Source organism: Lolium perenne, chromosome 7, assembly GCF_019359855.2.
Source record: "Lolium perenne isolate Kyuss_39 chromosome 7, Kyuss_2.0, whole genome shotgun sequence".
NCBI lineage: Eukaryota > Viridiplantae > Streptophyta > Magnoliopsida > Poales > Poaceae > Lolium > Lolium perenne.
Window position 1 is genome coordinate 38,877,424 of NC_067250.2, and position 23,085 is coordinate 38,900,508.

At 46.2% G+C, this 23,085-nt stretch overlaps 2 protein-coding genes across 5 annotated transcripts; one reads left to right on the forward strand and one right to left on the reverse strand.

Moving 5' to 3' along the window:
- Positions 1-7,499: 7,499 nt before the first annotated feature.
- Positions 7,500-9,207, forward strand: LOC139833334 (aspartic proteinase nepenthesin-1-like). The gene has a single exon (XM_071823580.1). It carries the CDS (start codon positions 7,587-7,589, stop codon positions 8,952-8,954), a length of 1,368 nt encoding a protein of 455 aa, XP_071679681.1. The 5' UTR covers positions 7,500-7,586; the 3' UTR covers positions 8,955-9,207.
- Positions 9,208-11,053: 1,846 nt separating this feature from the next.
- Positions 11,054-22,707, reverse strand: LOC139834204 (uncharacterized). 4 transcript variants are annotated; one of them, XM_071824637.1, is made up of 18 exons: positions 21,583-22,698; positions 19,297-19,382; positions 18,847-19,215; positions 18,677-18,760; positions 18,036-18,156; positions 16,956-17,154; positions 16,756-16,856; positions 16,443-16,655; positions 15,974-16,227; positions 15,681-15,899; positions 15,376-15,597; positions 15,230-15,283; positions 14,990-15,055; positions 14,761-14,898; positions 14,561-14,614; positions 13,605-13,664; positions 11,986-12,762; positions 11,054-11,905 (listed from the first exon to the last, which is right to left on the reverse strand). In XM_071824637.1, the coding sequence occupies exons 1-18, from the start codon at positions 22,562-22,564 to the stop codon at positions 11,708-11,710; spliced, it is 4,197 nt and encodes a 1,398-aa protein (XP_071680738.1). In that variant the 5' UTR covers positions 22,565-22,698; the 3' UTR covers positions 11,054-11,707. The 4 variants fall into 4 exon arrangements, with proteins under 4 accessions (XP_071680738.1, XP_071680737.1, XP_071680739.1 ...); XM_071824636.1 differs by having other exon boundaries at positions 15,376-15,600; XM_071824638.1 differs by lacking the exons at positions 11,054-11,905; positions 11,986-12,762 and adding an exon at positions 12,810-13,186 and having other exon boundaries at positions 15,376-15,600; positions 21,583-22,706.
- Between the last annotated feature and the right edge of the window lie 378 nt (positions 22,708-23,085).

The window sequence follows — 23,085 nt, forward strand, 5'->3', positions numbered from 1 at the left end:
GCGAGCCGCAACGCCGCACGGCATAGACGTCGTGTAGTCCAAACTACAAAGGCGACCACCTGCAGACCACGAACACCGCGCCAAAAGATCCGGGGCCGCCGCCCCAACATGCCAGCCACACCGACCGCCCCGTCGTGTAGGCCGGGCCGACGAGCTCGCTACCCACGTAGCACCAACACGCCGTCCATGCCTTGCTAGACCCATCGCTGCAAGACCATCCGAGGCTGCCGCCTCGGCGCACGCCAACCGTCCGGGGCCGCCGCCCCGGCATCCACCATCTTCGACGACAAGGAAACCATGCACAACTGCCACACATCTACCACACCACGAGGAACATGGACTCCAAAAGCGGCGCCTTCAAGAAGGTAACGGCATAGTGTGTCGCAACCGCCCGCTCCGAGGAGCAGAGGCTTTCACCCGGAGAACGCATCAACTCGCGATAGCAGGAGACCAAGCTCCCCGATGAAGCCTTTAACAGGGAAAACGGTACCCAGGGGCACCTCCAACATCGGCACCAATTGGTGCGAAGCTTTCGCCTGGAGTGTCAATGCTATCGGTAGGCCCAACGCAGGCCTTGGCAGTAGGCGTGGCCAGCCGAGCAGGGGACCTTGTTGCCGTCCACCAAACACCCACCACTTCGCCTGAGAAGTGCATCCCGGTCAGACTGCTGCAGGAGGCAGCAGATTCGACCGCTGACCGCCGAGCCACCGGGAGCCCAGGCCGCCAACCGACGTCGCCCCAGACACAGGCCCGCCGAAGCCCAGATCAGGCCCGACCACTGCAGTCCTCGCGCCTCAGGGCCCTCCCAGCCAGATCACGCCATGGTCGGGCGTCGTCGGACAGCGAGTAGGAGGTTGCAGCGAGGCCGGCGAGGGGCGCGGTTGGGGCGAAAGATGGCGACGACCTTTGAGGGCCCAGCACGGCGTCTTCTTTCCGAGACGAGCGTGCGAGATCCCGAGAGGCATAGGGCCTCGCCGCCCCCTTCATTAGCGGCGGACGGCTTAGCCGCCGCCGGCCTCGGGAGACGACGAGGGAGCGGGCGGGGGGGGGCTAGGTGGCGGTGAGGGGGCTAGGGTTTGGCTCCCCTAGCTCCTGGAGGAGGCGACTGAGGGAAGCGGGTGTTGTTTAACAAAAGAGCTTGGTGTCGTGCCAAATTTTTGGCGGAGCTTCCCTGCGCATAACTGTATGTCATGATGTTCCAAGTGTAGACAGTATGTTAGACAAGGGATTATGACTGCCATTGCAATATATACTCCCTCCTCAAAATTATAAAGCATGTACTTATATTCTAGCTCAAACTTTTGTACATTTATCAGGTTTATAGAAGAAAATATGAATATCTATATTACCAGACAAATATTCCCTAAAAAACATTTCATTATAGATATATTGTTGGTGATTTGGTATTGTAGATGCCGATACTTTTTCATTGAACCAAACTTAGAAAACAAAATTTTACTTACAAGAAAATGTGACTTATATTCTGGAAAGGAGAGTATGGTGCAGAATCATGGTCATATGAGATCTCCATAAGTAGAAGAAGTTTACGGTCGACATTGTCATAATGTGACACCTCTATTGGAAAACCATATATATTTCATCAAATTGGCCAAAAAAAAAATCCCCTGGTCTTGGTGAAAGAACCAAGACAACCAGGTAAACAACTATGTGGGGTGGGTAAAGGTGTGAGCTATGGCCGTTTAGGTAGGGTTCGTCATGAGCAAGTGATAACGGTTAGGTGTGTATATAAAGGAAAATCTTTATGAAGCAAGTGCTCAGAGCATAACTGCATCACAAAGTTTAACTATTTGAGGAGGTTTCCAGTTTTCAACTGTCTCCGAATTATTGGAGGCAGTCGACCAGAATGCAACCCTCTCGGACTGGTTGTGTTCGGACTTCGGAGACGGTTTATTTTCCTGAATTTGCTCCGTGATACTTTCCAAGCCCAGCCACCTCCGATGTCATAATACTGAGGAGGTTCGACGCGCAAAACTATCTCTATTGGCTCGTCTTGGTTAGATGATTATATAGTATTAATTGACCCTTTTTTTGCGAATATATAGTACTGACCTGCTCTACTAATTCCCTACAATACTATCCTTCTACCAAACTTATTATTCCTAACTTATTATTATTCAAGGTTATGTGGATCATCTTGATGCAGATGCTTGGAAGCAATAGACCTCTTTTCTATCTTAGGAAAAACCAAGCTCATAGTTCGGTATACCATCGAACTCAGTTTTGCTATCCATTTCCATTTAATAAATTGTTACATGCATCGCTACCACGTAAGCACCGCTATTCTCTAGTCCTTGGCCTATCGACCCACATTGTTTTATTACGGCGACGGATTTTAGTCATTCTGAATGTTGCTGGTCGCTAGCTGCCAATTGTAAATGAACGTATGGCCTAACATACCGTCGCTACTGAATGTATTCCTTTCATGCAAAACCGTTTCGCCCAGATATAAATTATGTAAAATGCAAAATTTGGAGATAGGGTACAGACCTGACACCGGCTACTGCCTAACAGATGCTATCTAGCTACTGAACTATAGTTTCTTTGACATGAGAATCGAGGTGCTCGAAGAAGGTGTAGATTAAATTGCTTTGGCTATGACTTGAGTGCTAAACACTCAAAGTAAAGCAACTTTGAACTTCATCATGCTCGATTGCAATGTACTAGGATCCAGGCGAGCGACAGAGACATCTTGACCGAAATGGCAGAGAACTACAGACGAAGAAGATAGCGGCCGGTGAGCAGTGATGACTATAGAAAAGGATAACTGAACATTTCTTCATGGAGAAACTAACCTTTATACCATGACGTCTCATCGAAGCAAATCACGAGTACAATTAGCTAATCTGAGGATAGCTATGCTACATGCTTTTGGCTTGTCCGCCAAGAGGGAAAAGAGAGCTCGTTCGTCGTAGGTCGTACTCCAGCTAACCACCATTCCTGACTCTGCTGCGGATTAAGACACTCACACCTCGAGGTAGTTGATGAAAACAACATGTTAAAGGTGATTTTGTCGGAACAAAAGTAGGTGGAGTGAGATGCACCTCATGCACGTACAGCCTGAAATAGGGGACACCACCCATAATGCATTCATATACTCACTACCGGTCCGATTTTAACTACCGACCCAAGTTTAGCATTTTCTTGTATTTATCCTCAAACTCTGAGCTTTAATCTACCATCATTACCTGAGTGAAACATAAGGACGAATGAGATTAAACGATATATGTTCAGGATTTGTGGTAGGATGCTGAGATTAAACGATACTACCATATCTCTTCGAAGGTAACACTGTTTTAAAATTTAGGGATCTATGGAAGCAGAAACCTAAATCCATATACCGTTAAAAAGGGACTTTTATGACTGTGTCATTATTTGAGTAAACTCGGTTTGTGCCATTATATTCGCTAAATTGGATGGCTGCCACTAACTTCGACGACGTTGTTGTTTCTATGCCACTGGATGATCTTGACACCAACAACCGTTAGGTCTGGCTAACTTGACGTCTTTTTGACTCATTTTCTTACATGTGGGGCCTTCCCTAATCCCTATATCTCCTGCGGGAGATACGAAAGAAACAGATTTTTTTTAACTAACATACGGGTCCCACCACTTTGCCTGTCAGCAGCGACAACAAAACGGTCAACAAAGTATATTCAAGTCTAGCCCATGTCGTGATGCGCTTGCTCTAGGCTTGCGAACGGAGCATGAGCATGATAGGCATGTCGAATGGAGCGCGACGAGCATATCGATCGTGTCCCGGAAGAAGAAGGAGAAGGAGAAGAATGATGTGAGAATACATGAATGGATACATGGGCTCCTACAATATTCCCAACACCGTTTCCAATGAAGATGAAGATGCTAATGGAGAAGATGTGGCATGAGTGTTGTTTGCATTGTTTTTATGATTTTGACGTGCTTGTATGAACTTTGATTGTGTTTGTGAACTTTTTTGTCTTGAACTATGCTATGCTTGTGAACTATGTCATGCATTTGAACTATGCTATGATGATGAAGCTATGATTTTGAATTTATGTGTTATTTATGTGTGTGTGTCATGATTTTGTAAAAAAATAGATGCATATGTTTATCACTTGTGTTTGACCTTGCAAAGTGTTGTGTTGCAGCTGGCTACATGGCCTATTTAGACTTTTAGCGCATCTGAAAAAGCAGGGGTTGCACATCTTATTTTAATGCATTTAAAAATGTGGCAACCCCTAAAAACTGCTATTTTGGTGCCCCAAAACCAAAAAGTGGTACCCTATATTAGTCAAGGAAAATATAGTACGCCATGATAAAATAGCATCGGCCTTAAAATACGCATTAGCATAATATAACGCCCTATAACATGATATTACATATTAGCAAGACATTGTACACTCATTTAATTTAGCGTAGGCTATTCAGATATACTATAACGCGCTATTAGCATCAAAATAATGCGTTATTTTTTTCTTGATTTTAGTGCCCAAAAACCACTATCATTGCACTTTTTCGCTCGAAGTGGTGGGCCGTGTCAAGATTCACACGGCAAAATGAATGTGTGCCTCTTGATTCGTGGAGATAATGATCTTCTCATCTCAGGTCAATGCTCACGGCGTTCATATCAGCTGCGTGGAATTCGTATGCTCTCACTCGATCGATCATCCACACAATGTGTATCACTTGTGTGCTACTTCAACTTCTCACGCGTCCATCCAGCCTAACTGCGTACCAGCTCGTACTCAACAGCACTGTTAGAGATATGTTAGGCAGCTCGTACTCAACAGTTAGAGATATACTATCTCCCGACCTAATTAATCCACGCATCCACGTGCTAATAATATGCATGAACGGCACGTGGATTAAATCCGATCAGAGGGAGTATTAGGCAGCTAGAGATGTCACGGAATTGTATTATAGTAGAATTTATAGATCATATTTTACCATATTTTTGGAGAAGTTTCTTAGCCTCCAAATTTTATACTTCAATATATACTCGCTCTACTCAATACAATATCCATCACATTACCAATCTCTCTTTCTTGCTATCGTTCTACATGGTATCAGAGCGGCACGATCTTTGATCTAGCTGTCGTGGAAGCTTTTGCGCCGTGCTACCCCGGGGTGGTAGATCTCCATGACCTACTCAGGGGGCTGTGTAGCCCGTAGGAGGGTTCATCCGCCGATTGGTTGATCGGCTACCCTCGAGTCTTTTTTTCGGATATGTAGATCGGTTTAATTTTTACTTTGTCGGTCGTTTGATCGGTGTTTTCTTTTTTGATTTACCCATCATAGATCAGATTGAATCGCACATCATTGACGTCACCATGTGCCTCTACTCCAACATCACCATCGACTCTACACCAGCTCGTCTTCATCCACTGTGTGGCAAGGCCGGAAGTGTCGTAGAAGGGCATGCATGCTTCGCCGCCGGCTGCCCTTATCCATGCGGTCTCCATCGCCAGTTCGTCTTCGTCTTCATCGTCCGACATCACCGACAATGTCTTCAACGACTCCGATTTGCGCTCGCCTGCCGCCCGTGCCCAGCCACTCGGCGCTTGCGCCCAGCTGTTCTTGCATGCCGCATGCATACTCCCTAACCTCTCGCCCCATGCCGTAGACTCCGACCGGCCATGGCTCGCTCCGACCGCTCCAGATCCATCCGGCTTCGCCCACCCCTGGCCTGCTCCGCTCACCCGGCTCCGGCTCCGGCACCGGCTCACCGGAATCGTTCTCTGGCGGTGACAGAGTTCCAAGCTGAGCATTCCCTCCCACCAACCGTTTTTTTTTCCAATGGGGTAGTGCTGCAAATGCTTGGTCTAAATTTGGGTATGTGGAGCATTTGGGCTCGGGATGGGGTATTGCTGGTATCTAGTCGGGACGTTCTTTTGGCTCGTTTCCGCATACTAGCGGTTATTATCCAGTTTTGCCCCGAATGCGGTATCTATTAGAGATGTTCTTAGAGCATCTCCAGTCGCGTCCCCCAAAACGTCCTCCAACGGTTTTTTGGTGCGCCGGACATTTTTCGGCCCCAGTCGTGCGCTCCAAAGCCTCCTTCCGCCCGGCGTGGCCCAATACGGTGTCTGCGTCCCGATCCCTTCCCTGCTCCACAGGAGATGCTCCGAGCGCCGGACAAAGCGAGAAGTGAGGCGAGGAGTGGCAGGCCAGACACGTCATTAACACACGAGCGAAGCGTCGCAGCTTTGACTTAATGGCGATGGAGGGGCAGGAAAGACGTCATGTCGGTGATGCACCTCGCTAACGCGTCTTTGTGCCTCCTCCACGCGTCGCCGCCGTTCGCACGCCACCGCGCATTCCCACTCTTTCTTCCCGCGGCTTCTAGCCTCTTCCCGTGCTTTCTTCACGCCTCTTCTCGCGTCCTTGGCGCTTATAAAAGGCCTCCTCTGCTCAATGAACGCCACCACAGCCACCGACATATCTTTCTCCGCCACAACACATGTCTCGTCGCCTACGCACCCCCTACCCAATGATGAGCCGCGCCGGCGGCGACCAGTTGCCTCCACTACCGTCTCCACCTCCACCTCCATCTCCACCACCACCGGAGTTCGATGTCGACCCGGAGACTGCTGAGAACGAAGCGTGGAAGGGGGCGGCACTAGCGGACACCATAGCGATGTTCGACGTTGCCACGGCGGAAGAGACATGCCTCCGCCGGGCGGAGGAGATGGGCGAGCGGCGGCATGAAGAGCAGCTGCAGCGGCGCCGCCGTCCGGGCGAGATGGAGTTGTGGTGGCGTGCAGACGAGCTATACGAGTAGCGGCGCATTGAGGAGCTGCAAGAGCGGTTGCGGATGTGGGAGCTCCATCAAAGGCAGCGGCAGGAGGCGCTAGATCAGCAGCTGCGGGAGGAGGCGGCGGCTGCGGCAGCAGAAGCGGCGGCTTGGGAGGCGGATGCATTGGCGGTGGCAGCGCAAGAAGAGGGGAGGAGGAGGAGGCGGCGCTAAATTTGTGTGACCAAATAGCCTATTTTCCAAAAAAAAAAATGACCATATATAGATCGCGTTGGCAAAATAGGTGACCAGAGCGTCAAGAGAAGACTTAAATGCTCAGGCAGACGCCGGCCATCCAAAAAGACGCAAACGGACGTTGGAGCGTGCACATTTGAATCGGCCGTTGAAGATGGCTTTAGCCTCCAACATCCGACAATCTCTCTCCCTATCTGTCATTCTGCAAGCACAAGCCAGTCGAGGAGGCGTCAGAGTCAAACCATATGCATGTTGTTGCCGTCCTCAGCTGACTTATGCTTCACAGGCCAATTAACGTCCATCTCAGAAAGAACAAAATGCAACAGCCACAAAAGCGCAGGTTGTTTTTTCGTTCTCAAGCAATCTTACTTTAAGATTGTTAGTTACTGGATTCTGCCCAGAAGTAAGCATCAGTAGGCAGTCACCAACTACTGTTCCCGTGCATTACCGAATGATTAATCCAATCACGCCTCGGCAGTACTATATAGTACTCCCAGTAATCTGCTGGTGCGAATGGAACAAACATAAATAGTAAGCGGAACAATCCCAGTACTAGCTCTAGGTAATCTTGGTCAGTGCCTGTAGCTACCGCCTACCGACCATGAAGCGGCAGCTCGCGGCGACGCTGCTGGTCCTGGTCGCGCTGCCGGCGCTCGCCGCGTACGTCCGGGCCGCCGGGATCGTGGCGCTGCTCACGCACGCCGACGCCGGGCGCGGGCTCGCGAGGCCCGAGCTCGTGCGGCGCATGGCGCACCGCAACAGGGCGCGGCGGCGTCTGCTCTCGTCGTCGCACTCGCACGCGAAGGAGACTGGTCGGCCGTTGCGCGCCGGCCTCGGCGCCGGCGGGGGCGGCAGCATCGTGACGAACGAGTACCTGGTGCACCTGTCCGTGGGCACGCCGCCGCGGCCCGTGGCGCTGACGCTCGACACCGGCAGCGACCTCGTGTGGACGCAGTGCGCGCCCTGCCTCGACTGCTTCGACCAGGGCGTCCCGCTCCTGGACCCCGCCCGGTCCTCCACCTACGCCGCGGTCCCCTGCGACGCGCCGCTGTGCCGCGCGCTCCCGTTCACCTCCTGCGGCGGCGGAGAGTCCGGCGGGAGCTGGGGAGACCGGAGCTGCGTGTACGTCTACCACTACGGCGACAAGTCGCTCACCGTCGGCCAGCTCGCCACCGACCGCTTCACCTTCGAGCCCTCCGATGACCAGTCCTCTGACCGGCAGCTAACGTTCGGCTGCGGCCACTTCAACAAGGGCATCTTCCAGGCGAACGAGACCGGCATTGCCGGGTTCGGGCGGGGGCGGTGGTCGCTGCCGTCCCAGCTCGGCGTCACCAGCTTCTCCTACTGCTTCACCTCCATGTTCGAGTCCAAGGGCAGCCTCGTCACGCTCGGCGCGCCGGCCGAGCTCCAGAGCAGCGGCAGTGTATTCCAGTCCACCCGGCTGATCAAGGACCCCACACAGCCGTCACTCTACTTCCTCGGGCTGAAGGGCATCAGCGTGGGCTCCACGCGGCTGCCGGTGCCGGAGCGGCGGCTCCGGTCGACGATCATCGACTCCGGCGCGTCGATCACGACGATGCCAGAGGACGTGTACGAGGCGGTGAAGGCGGAGTTCATCGCGCAGGTCGGGCTGCCGGTCATCGGCCCGGAGGCCGGCTCGGCGCTTGACCTCTGCTTCGCAATGCCCGAGACGGCGGCGCCGTTCTGGAGGCGGCGGCTGGTACCGGACGTGCACGTGCCGTCGCTGACGCTCCACCTGGACGGCGCCGACTGGGAGCTGCCGCGCGGCAACTACGTGTTCGAGGACCACGCCGCTCGCGTCATGTGCCTGGTGCTCGACGCGGCGCCCGGAGACCAGACCGTCATCGGCAACTACCAGCAGCAGAACACGCATGTCGTCTACGACCTCGGCAACGACGTGCTGTCCTTCGCGCCGGCGCGGTGCGACGAGCTCGCGGCGTCTCTGTAGCGTGTGAGCATAGACGAAACTGGTGGTATAACTCGTAGTACTGATCAGGTGAAACGCGCTGTAGCGCAGCGGTAGACTAATTTTGCGCTGGGTGCTTCGGCCGATTCTGCTTCTGAACTGGACCGCCCGTGTAGCTGATCCGACGGTGTAGACGTGCGTGCGCCCTTGCAACAAGGACAAGGGCAGGCTCTTTCGCTTGTACAGAGTTTTGAAATTGCCAAAGCAAACAGAGATTGGGTCCAGAACTTTTTTTTGGATGGATTTCATTATTTCCCCCGCTCTGCATCTATTACACTTGGATTTTGTATCGGTGAAGCATGGCTATCAAAAAGAAAGTGACAGTAAACATATATACTCCCTCCGTGCAGAAATATAAGACGGTGGGAGTAGTTTCCGACCAGGTGAAAATGCAATGAAAAGACATCCATACCCCTAAACTTAGATCCCGATCTCAACTCCCCGTCCTCGCCCAGCCCCGTCGTCCGCCGGCCAGCTCCTCCTCCCCCAACAAGCTTCCCTCCTCCCCCAGCCAGATCCCTTCTCCCCCGGGAAGAATCGGTCCTCCCCATCACCACACCATCCGCGCCCACGTTCAGCTCCGATCGATCCTGGAAGCCGCTCGCCATCCCCTTGGCCGGAAGCTCATCGCCCTCGTCCAGGGATTCGCCAGGAGGCGCCAGGGCCAGGAGGTCACCAGGGATTGGATCACGCACTGCCTCCTCCATCGACGATTTGGTGACTGACGGAGCCACCAGCTGCAGGTTGTCGAGGTGCCGGGCGGCGTCGGCAAGGGAGGAGCAGGCCGATCGAACTCAACGATCCGTGCACACCGGCAAGCACCTCCAGGTCATCGCCCCATCCTATGGTCGTCGAGCCACCCGAAGCTGTTGCGCCTGAAAATAGCTTCCAGATCTTAATTTTCGCTCCGTAGAAGACCATGTGCATCAACTTCTCAAGGATTCTCCCGCACCTGTAAAAACTTGCTTCAGTTCCTTTGAATAAACAGTCATTTTTGCACACTCCGTCAGCAATGCAATAGTTTCCATATGAAAGTGAGAACGGATAAATTTTTAATGCTACTGGAAACAGAATATGTAGCTACTGGAAACAGAATATGTAGCTCTGGAGTAGTATACAGCACCAGCCAACAAGAGATGATGGGTCCAACCAGTGAAGGAAAACATGTACACCATCTGAACCAAAATACATACTCTTTCCGATTCATATTACTTTTCGTTAATATAAATATATCTAAAGATTCATATTACTTGTCGTTAATATAAATATATCTAAACATATTTTAGCTCTAAATACATTTATATTAGAGATAAGTAATATGAATCGGAGGAAGTATTCGTCTTCTAAAGCAACGCCTCTAACTGAGGTAACTGAGGTATCGTATCACCTGACTCTTAAGTGAGTATGGTGAACTGAGGCATGTCCATTTGCCAGCAGACTCAGAGGTTAGAGCAGACGCATTTGATTTCTCTCTCAGGCCTTCGTCGGCAGGTCATAATGCGAGGACTGCCTTTGTGCAGAAAGGTCAAAAATTCTGACCTAACTTCCACCGTCACATTTGCCTACTGCCTAAATCAGCCTAATTCATTCCAAAGCAATCGAGAAATCCCGGGCGTGTTCATACTCATTTATGCCATTTGGGATCATGCTCTAGGAGGTGGGAGACGTTGACATGCCAAAACAAGGAGAGTTTTTTTTTTTTTTTGAGATGCAAAACAAGGAGAGTTGGTGACATATGGCATCAAAGTGAAGGAGATATTATGTCCTGCTGCCGGTGCCAAATTACTAGTGTGGGTACAAGGCCTTGGGATTGACGAGCTTATGCTAGTATCATAATCTAGGACTAGGGAGGTGGGAAACGTTGACAACCCATGGTCTGGTGACTGGTGAGTCCATATGCGGCATCAAAGTCCACCCGAGGGTTGGAGATGCTGCACCAAGGAAGGTCGTTGCTTCATTTTACAATCATGACATTTGGAACAAACATACAGGTGGTGGCTTCAGTCCAGATCGCTGCTTGGCAGTTCATTGTTTTTATGAACTTAAAGAAAACGTTATACAAGTTTCGTAAAAGTGCCATATGGAAGAAAACTGAAGCTGTATAAATATCAAGTTACTCTATCAAGAAGTTGCCAATGTTTCATCTAACATGTTACAAGCTAATGTAAGCCACACATACACACGCATCAACCAAACAATCCAAACTTATGGGTACATCTCGACCTTAATATGTAGCTGCTGTTGTACAGAGATAATTCATTTGCACATGGCCTACCGGTTGTTAGCTACAGATGTCAATTGTCAACTACAGATGTCAAGTCAGTGACAACTCTGGTCTCTTCTATCATCGCCCGCTAATGCTAGTTAATTGTTCTCTGTTACAGAACTAATCTAATAACTCCAAAGATGACAATGTACAGAGCATATTTCACAAAACCTGCCCTTGAATAACTAAATTAGTGGATGAATTCACCCATATTGCCACGTCATCTGGGTGGCATCAGCTTAGCGGACCAAACCTGGATATAAGCTCAATACACACTGAAGGACTCGGTTTGCACCATTTTATAATGACTCGGTTAGCACCATTTTATAACCTCCGCCTGTCCGTGCCCCTGTGGCTGTGTGATAATAACACTGGCCAGCCCCGCTGGCTGCCATCTGCTTTTCAGGCACCGAACCATGTCCCCCATATCCCTGTTGATCAAGGACGGAGCCACTCTGATCTGCTGCTGCTATGCATTCCCAGGCACCTGCACCACATCCTGAATCCGTTGCTTCTTTTTGCGAGTATAAACATATCTCTTTGGAGGGACTTGTTTCTGTGGCATAGCTTGGTCACATGGTTTCAGTGACATAGCTTGATCACATGGTTTCAGTGACCTAGCTTGGTCACATGTTGCAACAAGTTCGTTTTGAACTGTTTCTCCATACTGCAACATCATATACTTCAAATATAAGCAATGAGGTGATATAATGGAATGTAAATCTAGAGCAGAATAAAATTCCAAACCTTTTTATCTATTGACTTTGTTTCTCCGTCTCCTGATTTTTGTGAGGCAATAACTTCTCCCCCTTGAAGATTCTTATCAGCAAGTAACTCCCCATCATCCAACTTCCGCTTGTACGATATTGTTGATGTCAAACTGTTCTTTGTTTCGCCGTCTACTGATTTTTGTGACGGAGTAACTTCTCCCCCTTGAAGATTCTTATCAGCAAGTAACTCCCCATCATCCAACTTCCGCTTGTACGATATTGTTGATGTCGAACTGTTCTTTGTTTCCCCGTCTACTGATTTTTGTGACGCAATAACTGCTCTTTCTTGAAGATTCTTATCAGCAATTATTTCCCCATCATCCAACTTCCGCTTGTACGATATTGTTGATGTCGAACTGTTCTTTGTTTCTTCGTCTCCTGATTTTTGTGAGGCAACAACTGCTCTTTCTTGAAGATTCTTATCAGCAAGTAATTCCCCATCATCCAACTTCTGCTTGTACGATATTGTTGATGTCGAACTGTCAGCTGTATTCCTATCGGTGTCCTTGCTATGAATGGGAAATCTGACGGTGTTTTTCCTGGAAATAGTACTATCCACCGTGACATCATCGGATCTCACTGTGACCTCATCCGATCTTTGCCTTTTTCCACTATATGAATTGTTGTTAACAGAAGTAGTGGCAGATTCTGAACTTGCTCCAGTTCCCGACATATAAAATGGAGTCTGGATCGAGGATGCAACATAGTCCCTTCTTATAGCAAGTATATCATGTTCACATACAACCAACTCTTTCTGGTATAAAACAAAAAAGTGGACATATAAGAACTACATAGTTTTTGCAGCTAGTAAACCAAACAAGATATTAGCAGCATGTAACACTATCGATTACTGTAGAAATATACATGGAACTTCCAGTCCCAATATATTTATTTATGGACATGTTCAGAGACCTAGACCTTAAAACAATGCCAATCCAGTACAACAGAGCAAATAGGTCACTACAGCCCAGCATCAGTACAAAGAATATCTCCGTGGCCATAAATCCATAGGAATGGCTGATTTTTAGGTTGGCTCGCCAAGCCTAACACAACCCTCCTCCTTTACCCGGGCTTGGGACCGGCTATTCCTAAAAGGCATAGATGGAGTTCTCCGTGGCCATAAAAATCTATGGAAAAGGAGAAGGGGTCGGCCTTGAAATTTTCTGCTGCAACTCCCCCTGTTTCACAAGATAAGGCGCAATTTATGGTGGGGCTTGGTCTCTGGGAAACTTTGATCCATCACGCATATCATTAACTATAATTGCGCACGCAATCAAAATTACAATCTCTATATCCATGTAATGATTGCTCATTGAAATATGTAGAGTTAAGTCACTCGTGAAATATGTGGGATAGTTACATTTTAAGATTGAAGGGATAGTTCAACAGAAAAATATCGACAACTACAGCACTGCTAGCAACATCAGGTTAAACAAAGTGAAAAGATGCACTTTGGTATGTATCCCAGTAATATCACTTCTAACAGAAAGGAATGATACAAGTTTTCTGAAAGAGATTATAGGAGTGCCTGATGAAGTCTAATTTCCTCAGCAACCAAAAGGGACAGGAAGTAAATGCAATTCACGGATACTGTACCTTCTCCTTCTCTCTTTTAACAATCCTCTCGCAAAGAAGGCGCAATCTTTCCAATTCAACCTGCCACGCAGGGGGAATATTATGTCAGCATAAAGCACATTTACCCTAAGATACAGGTGTGTTTGTAAGATGAAGGTGCTATTTTTAGAGCACAGGTCTTATGTTAGTGATATTTGCAGACATAAGGGATTTCACACAAAATATAATACGTAACACACAGCTTATGATCCATAGCCAAAGTAAAGCCAACTCGGGACAGTGTTTAAGGCTTCAATGAATACTGACATAACAAAATACACTGGTTTGGCACTTAAATTGCAGATAGAAGAAAAGCGCAAGATGAAACTGCCTTCAAGCAAGAATAGAGTACACATTACAAAAAATCAAATAAGTTGCAGTCCATATTTTTCAGCATATTCACTTCACACTAGTCAAGAGACACTACTTTTCAAATACATTTTGCTCAACTTCCACATAAATAAACACCCTAAAAAGGCGTCTACATGTGCAAAAAGTAAAAGGTAACAGCGATGAAGTTTCTGTTTCTCTGTAAACCCTGCGACTGACTACTAGCCATCCGATAGTCAGATACATCAAAACCACCACCATGGCACGTGCTCAATACCACACGGTTTGGCATATATATTCATTCAAAGGTTCTAATTATGGATCGGAGAGAGTAGTATAATGTGATTTTCCAGCTAGTACCTATAAAGCATAATAGGTCATCCCTTATCAAAATGCAACGCTTTGACACAAAAGAAGCAAACTCCACACAAAACAAAGCGCGGTGATGCTTGGAGCAGGATAAAAAGGCAGAACTACACAAGTAACATGAAATAGATTAGTTCATATGTTATTACCCTATAGTTATTAAATCAAAAGACAGTAATGTTCACAAGATCACAGAACTTCTACACTCCTAAACAAATAAAGCATGTAACAGGCACAATTACCCTCATTTGTTTCATGATCTTGACTTCCTCAGGTCCATATTGCTGAGAGTCGACCTGTGGAAGTTTTTCAAAGAGGAAAATAAGACTGATATAGAGAGTATATAGGCCATTTCTACTGCACTATCAGATCTGAAGGAAAACCAGTTCCCTGTGGTCACAGATTAAAGAATCCATCTCACAACAGTTTAAAGCAAACTTACCTTTCTTTGCTCAGTACTGTGATTGCCACAATATGCTTTGTGCCGCCATAAGTTACCGATCTTTTTCGTATTCATGTAAAGACCAGCATCCCTAGCACATGCAGGATGGAAAGTGACTTGACAACCTACAGTACAGCACTGCATAAATGAAGAGAAAAACTTAGCAAGAATGAATTGGCCTGTCGTTATAATACAGATTAGGTCCAAAGTATAATTTACAAGTTAAGACCTTCAAGCATGTGCCAACATTGTGGTGGCAGATCGAGCATGTGTCTCCCTTCAGAAGGTTCTCCTCCTTAGATAGATTAAATAGTCAGAAAAATTATAATAAGATAACTAACAGGAACTTACAATCAATACAAGATGGATTCAGGTGGTATCAACATATAAACTATGAAATAACACTACAGAAGAGAAACCAAATCTTAAATATTAGTGAGCATGTGTGATGGTGCAAAGAGGTTAGTACCATTACATCAACGGCATTATGTTGTCCCCTTCTGAATGTGTTCTCCAAGAGCCACTACAGAAAAATTGACCACAACTCTAACAATGTAGGTAAGCTAAGCAAAGCAAAGCAGCATTATTGAAAAATAAAGATGCCAGTCAAAATACCTCAGCACAAAAAGCATGAACCCATTGGCCCTTTGTAGTCTTGCGAAAAGCTCCTAATGTACCATGGCACAAACCACAATGCACCAACCATGATATCGCACCACTGCAATCAGATGCATTGGCAGAGATGACAGTATCTGATAACATCTCTTGACAACGTTCACACTTCCAAGGACCTGTGGGATTCATCCGACTCTGGTAGCAATCCAAGTGGACAGCAGCCTGCTAAACATGCAGGGTTAATATTTAACTGAAGTGCAACTTGAGCAAAAGTGAAATACAAAGAATAGCGAAATGGGGAGCACCTTGCAGCTTGAGCAGAGAAATATTCGGTTCAATACAGTTTCACGCCGCATGCACACATCACATGGAAGATCATTTTTCTTAGAAAATTTAGCCAGATCAAAAATGCCAAAATTACTATCTGCTGAGACTTTACTGCTTGAAAATGATAGATCCTTTGTTTGCGGCAACAAAGTCAATTGGCTAACTCGTAAAGATCCAGCATTGATTTTTGTAATACTCTGCAGCACAAAAAAGACAAAGATGAATATCCATAACACAAGATAAACATGACAAGCACAAGAACAGTATGAACCTCTTGTTTGACAGGCGCTGCATCATTTTCTGTCTCTTTCTTAAAAGTTTCATTTCTCAAGCTGGGTGCAGCACAAGGTGCAGCTGCAGCTAGGATAGCCTGAGCTTCTTTGTGTCTCCTCTCTGAGTTCCCGCGTTTCTTAGCTTCCCTTATATCACGAAGGAACTGATTCACAATGATATGGTCCCATTTTCGTTTATTAAAAGAATCCAATTCATGGGAAAGACTCTGGACGACCTTGAATTTAAGGTCTTCTGCAAGATATAAAGAGGACTGAAACATCAATTCAGAAAGCAGAAGAAACTACTGAACTATTGAGTTAAGTTTGGAATCTCAAGGTTAATCGTTAAGACAGAGCTGCAGCGACAGGAGCATATAATAGGACAGCAATCAAAGTGGTTTGGTACTTCTGTAAAAATAGCATAAAAATTGCAACTAACTTAACAACGAGAAAGAACATGCCACATACCATATCTCTGGTTCTTGGATACAACATCATTGAGAAGCCTGGATTGAAAATAAATGATTTCTCCTTCTATTTCATCACGTGGTGAATGCTCTAGAATATCTGACGATTCTGCTTTAGAAGCTTCATCGGCTGCAGCTATCTCTGTTAATTGCTCAAGTTTTGTTGATAAATCAGCAAGATTTTGGTCATGAGGAACGCAGGATAACTCTTCAACTTAAATTGCACAAAAGAAAAATATATATCAGATCAAAATGTAAATAACAATATAGTAAGTGGTATGATTTGATTGATGGTGAGATGTTAAAAGGAGTACCATGATAACAAGACTGCTTATTCTGATTCGAAATATGACCCCACAAATCCTGCAACTTTTTCTCGACGTATGGATGAATATAGCAGCGATAACCATCAACGCTACACAGAGCAAACACGGGATTAGGTAGTTTAACACATCAAATTGTGTGTGCAGACTTGGGCAAGAAAGATGCAAGCAGAAATGGATTTTAACCATACTTGAGAACACGTTGGCCAGAAATATGGTCGTCTTCACAATCACGACCAGTGTGCGAGGAATTTTCTACTGAATTAGACCAGTCTTTATCAGCTTTATCACTGTCAGGATAGTTATGATCAAATGATGAGATGCCTTCCTCCAGTTCTGAGCCAGGTTGTGAATCAGTTAAGTTCTTACTTTCACTTCTAAGCAATGTACCTGGCCATAATATTGAAAGAATCATTTGAGTCTACAGCAACCAAGATGAACTAGTTAGCAGGGCAACTGAAATAAATTCTTTATGATTTGGGATTGAGAGCCTCCTTCCCAATCTTCAGGGCTAGTTGGATACTATGACTACCAGGTTACAGAGAACAAGTTTGAAACAGCAACCAAGATGAACTAGTTAGCAGGGCAACTGAAATAAATTATTTATGATTTGGAATTGAGAGCCTCCTTCCAATCTTCAGGGCTAGTTCAATACTATGACTACCAGGTTACAGAGAACAAGTTTGAAACTCGAAGGAGCCTCAAAAGTGAGTATTTCAACCAGTGAAAAGTTAAAACTAATACAGCTGCAGAAATGCCTGATTTTTGTTTCCAGCATGTCAAATGTCATAGTTTACAAGTTAAACAACATACCAGTTCTACAAAAATATTAACACACTGGGTGTGAGTAGCTAACACCATAATGATTTCAACTGATGAAAAGGATGAATTTCATCAAACTATTATTCTTTTGGTTTCTGTATCACAACATAAAGCACACATGAATTTATTGAGTTTTCCCTTGTTTCCCTAATCTTTGGCACCCCTCTCCTCCTTTTATAACAATTGCACGACTATTGTAGTATTGCCAACAATAAGTATTTTCATAGTTCATTTTGACAATGGATCAGAGAAGACCAGTGATACATCATGGAGTTTAAAATTAACAATTAACAATTAAGTAAAGAAAGCAGCAAAATTAACAAGCATACTGATCAATGAACGTACATCATGGAGTTTAAAATTAACAACGAAGTAAAGAAAGCAGCAAAATTAACAAGCATACTGATCAATGAACGTAGTTGCACACACAAATGCATCTAATGCGTTACCTTCTGGTGCTATATCACTCTCTTCAAGAGGTTTCACTTGAACAGAAGACACATGAACGGAGTTTTGCAGCAACTTGATGATTTTCAACTTCAGACCAGGGGAGAAGGTGGTTGTTTCAGGCTGCCAAGGAATAAAAAATTATTATATAACAAAATAGGATTTAAGGTCAAAATAGTGTGGTAGGTCAAATCCATTGACGACACCACATAGGCACAGCTGTACCTGTGCGTGCTCTTGAAAGGGTACATATAAACAAACATGGATTTAACTATTATCTCTTTTAGTTTCATGCGTATGCTAAGATTTATAGTTGACATAGAAAGTCCACTATGCATATCAAATACATTCAGAAATTACACTTAACTCAGTCTCTAGCACTATGTATTCCATATATGACTGCAAGCTGTGTTACATGTAATGACGTATAGGACAAATAGCACGAAAGGTATACGTTGTGATAAGCATAACTTTTTCAAATTTTACCGATATATCTGAAAAATTCAATAGTATAAATTAAAAAGTGGAGCCAAAGTGGAAGGGCCATGTTAAATGTATGTATATACCAAAAATTATACACCATCTAGTAAGAAATGCTCGTGCAAACCAGTCACAGTTAATGAATATTCCAATTAAAGATTACCACAAGAGCAGCTTCCAAGGATTCTGAGGACAGACCCAGTTCTGATTCTATATCACCAACACTAACCTTTCCTTGGTCAATTAGCTGTGAAGCACAAGCATGAAACCCAGTTACACAATACTTCCAAACATGAGTACCTTAAAATCTTGCTTTGTAAGATTAGCAGGTACCTTTCTGAGAACTGCAGAAACATCAGTAGAACTGCTCACAAGATTCCCATCTCCTGTAGGCTGATCAACAACCATGTGTGTCTGTTCGATTTGTTGAGTTTCGATGGCTCTAGCAGTACATGGTGTCGTAACCAGCTCCGCTGTCTGCACTTTGTTTAGGCTGGACGAACTAGAGCTGATGGATATGCCGTTCATGAATTTGTCCTTACTCTTGCGTGTAAATCTCATTTGTTGTTTCTTGTCTGTGGTAAAAATTTCATCATCCAGCCCAACTCGTGCAGTATCCTGTTCAGTAACACCATTGGCATTGTGTACGGAACTGATGCTTCTGACTCTAGAATGCCTTGAGCAAAATATCCTCAACTCAACCTACAAACGGATGTGCAAGAAAACTATTAAAGAACAAAAACAACCAAGGCAAAAAGCACAACAGAGAAGAAATGGTCTAACATTCTTAAGCCCAGATTTGCCCCATATCTCCATCTGATGCTTAGATTCTCTTGCACATATTGGATGAAAGCAAGCCCGGCATGTTCCTGGAAAACATTAGTCAATAACCAAAGAAGGGATATTACATGCAGCGAAAACGGAAGTCCTTTGCACATGGTTTATACAAATTAAATAGCAACAAGATAAAAAAACATCTATCGACAGCAAAACAAAATCGAACAATGACCCCACAGCAATTTGGGAATGTGCGAATAGTGTTGCTGATGAACTGTTTTGTTTACTTGATATGAGTATCCCAACAAGAACAGCAGCGCCAATATTTTACTGATTCAGCTTACAAGGGGGTGTATTTGTTACGCGTCTATTAAGAATTCACACCAGCGAGTATAATCTACTGATTTAATCTTTCCATGTAACATGAACAAGATTCTACAGAAAACAAGTTTATTGTTCATATTACGTCAGATGGTTTTTCTTAAGAGCAGTGAAGTCAAGCCCAACACAACCCCCCATTGGAGAAAATAAAACAATATCACATTCGCGATTTCTATCACCACAGGAATGAATTACAGTTACCAAAAGATGATACTAAGTTCAATCATGAGACCAACCTGAAGAACAAGTCAAATCAAAATGACATGCTAACTTAGATAATGGAATAGGTATCATATGACATCACAAAAGGCTAAGAAACTATTCACTATTCATGCTCTCAAAATTTGTGAAGGAATCCTATAGTGGCCGTAAAGTAGCAGACCATACTTGGGTCTGTACTTCTACTAAAGTTCTCGTGTTTCTTCAGCAATTTACATTCGCTGGAGTACTTGGTGCCAATTATAGTCATCTAAGATGTTCACGCATCCTACATTATAGAATTACAGCTAAATCTTTATAGTCATCTAAGATAATATTCACGCATCCTACATTTATAGTCATCTAAGATGATCATGGAAAAGGTGATAGTGCCGCTAAACTGGAGACATTTCATACATGTATCTTTCACAGGATTTTAGGAATTACAGCTAAATCTTGACAGCACATTTAGAACATGCAGACCTCTCAAAACCATGGCCCCAACTTTGAATTTGTAAGCCTATTAGCAAAGATATTATCCAATATCAAACAAACACGCTACATTTTCACACGATCAACTAAAGAAAACACACATTTCAAAACTCGGACCATGCTATTCACCAAGATAAGAGACATCTTAAGCAACAAAGTACGCATGGAGTGGAAAAAACTAGGGGAACCCGTACGCACTTCACCATTAACAGCTTCCATGATTGTATAATCATTCCAAAAATACTATATGAACTGAACAATTTAACGGTGCTGTAAATAACTTTGTCACTACCGCCTACTGGTACATGACTGTAAACCAAAGCACCATATTAAATATCTTTGACAAATAAAGCAGGTAGCTAATTTTCCAAGAATATTGAAGGAAGGGTGATTCAATTTCATCAAACAGTAGGCCTCTTGCCTAATGCGAACTTCACATTCTTATATTATTAATATCTTTAGAGTTGTATTACATTCCATTGTCAACAAAGGATCAGATCTAGATTGTAAAACCCCAAAAGGAAGCAAAAATCAAATCATCAAACAGCACAGTTCAAACAGCTGAATTATTAGTTGCAACACCATCCTCAAGATGCTAAGCCTGCATATGGCCAATACTAGCAGATATTATGCAAGCTTGTACAGTCTGCGACTGGTAGATTTGAGGTTAAGATTTAACAAGAAACAGCTTATTTCGCATGAGTAAGCTAAATAATTTGGTTCTGCTGTCATTCTGTGACTCGCTTCAACTTCTAACCCTTAAAAGTTAAGTCAAAACATACGAGCCAAATCAAACAATACTCGGTTCTAATTATAACACTGCTCAAATCCATCTGAATTTGGCATTTATTAAGTATCAATTGAACATTTCAGACAATGTGTGGTAAGCTTATGAGAGACCTTTTCGCATACAAAGGTTGGCCTTAATACCTCTTCAGCTCCTAAATATGGGCACATGAATCCTGGAAGCTTTTATTTTACATAATTTGTAAACTACTCCAGCGAAAAGTGGGGAAAAAAGGCATATGAAGGGGAAAAGGTACTATTTCAGCGAGACAGGGCGGCACAAAAAGAAACAAAACAATTTAGAAGTACAAGTTCTCTGTTAGAGCGATGTTGTAGGGGAAGTCTGTACACAGGGACCACACTTGTAGATAAAACTATCTAGACAAGCTTATTTTTATACTATAGAAAGAGAGAGAACTGAGTGAAAATACATACCATGGCTACATCGAACGCATGCACCATGCATAACCTTGCAGAGAGTGCACACCATTTTAGTGCGATTCTCTGGGATATCTCCTATATTAGTGACAGGTTCCATCGAGTCCATGTCCTCTACAAGAACCTCCGGCGCCCACAGGCTACAGAACAGGTGCGCGAAACTGAGGTTGCCCCCATCTGCAGCTTGACCAGGGTCGCATTTCACAGGCTTCAAAGCACCTTTCTCCCTGGGGCAGAGCACGCAGGGCATAGAGACGATCCTGCCCCCATCATTCAGCGACAACATCCGCGCGGGCGCGGAGCTGATACCGTCGCACCAGGCGCACGTCCAGTAGCCGTCCGGCACGACCTGCACGCCGTAACACCTCTGGTGCACGGACACCTTGCAGCTGCTGCAGTGGAGCATCCTGTTGGACGCCACGTCGGTGTCCCCCAAGCAGCACACGTCGCACGTCGTAGCGGCCTCGCCTGGCATGGGCGGCAGCCACACGAGCCGCTCGAGCCCCGCGTCTGCCCCCAGCAGCTTCCGCTTCTTGTTGGGGCGCTCCGAGGTGAGCACGAACCGCCCTCGCGATGCTAGGAGCCAGTTCAAGGAGTCGTCCGCCAGACTCTTGCCTGGATCTAACTGAGTTACCGCCTCCTGCTGCAAAATCACCTCCTGCTCACAGTGCTCTTCGCTGTCCCCGTTGCTTCTGGCTAGCTTCACGCTGCTGCGCAAAACAAAATCTGAGCTCTCGTGCTGTGGCGCATGGTTGGCATGCGCGCTGTGATTCTCCGGCTCCTCGTTCTCCTTGCCCGAAACCAGGGTGGGGTTGGAGCTCTCAGCGACCACGGCCACGTCAGATGGATCGAGATCAACGCGCTGTTCCTTCCCGCTGCCCACAAATGGTATGATGAAGCACGGATCGAGACGGTTGGATACGGACGGCAGTAACGCCTCGAAATCGTCGAGCGACATCTCCCGGAAGTAGGGCTCCATCTTGTCCCAGAGAGCGTTGGATCTCGCCTTGGGCTGCTGCTCTGCGGCTGCTGCGGCTGCCGCCGCCGCAGCAGCAGCCGCGGCTTCGGGCGGCTGGGCCTTCTTGTGGTTCCTCCGCACGTCGCCGACGGCCGCCCACCTGGCGACCCGGGCGGGCAGCAGCGGATCCCGCGCCGCGTCGTCGTCGCCGTCGAAGGGCGAGCGCAGCGTCAGCGCCTTCCTGGCCTGGTCGGACGTGCCGACGCCGCGCGACGCCGAGGCGTCGGCGTCGGCGTCGGCTGCCCGGGAGGACGCGGCGGCATCGGCGTCGGCGGCGCGCCGAGCTCTCCGGCGAGGCGCCACGGCGGGCTGCTGCAGTGGCGGAAGGGAAAACCTCAGGGCAGGGGCTAGGGTTTCTGTGGCTGGCCACGATTATTTTGGGGGGAGTTCAGATCCGGGAGCCAGAGGGAGAAAGAGGGAGAGGCAACATGCTTCTTCTCAAAGAAACGAAACGAAACAGAAAAAAAAAAATATCGTTTTGT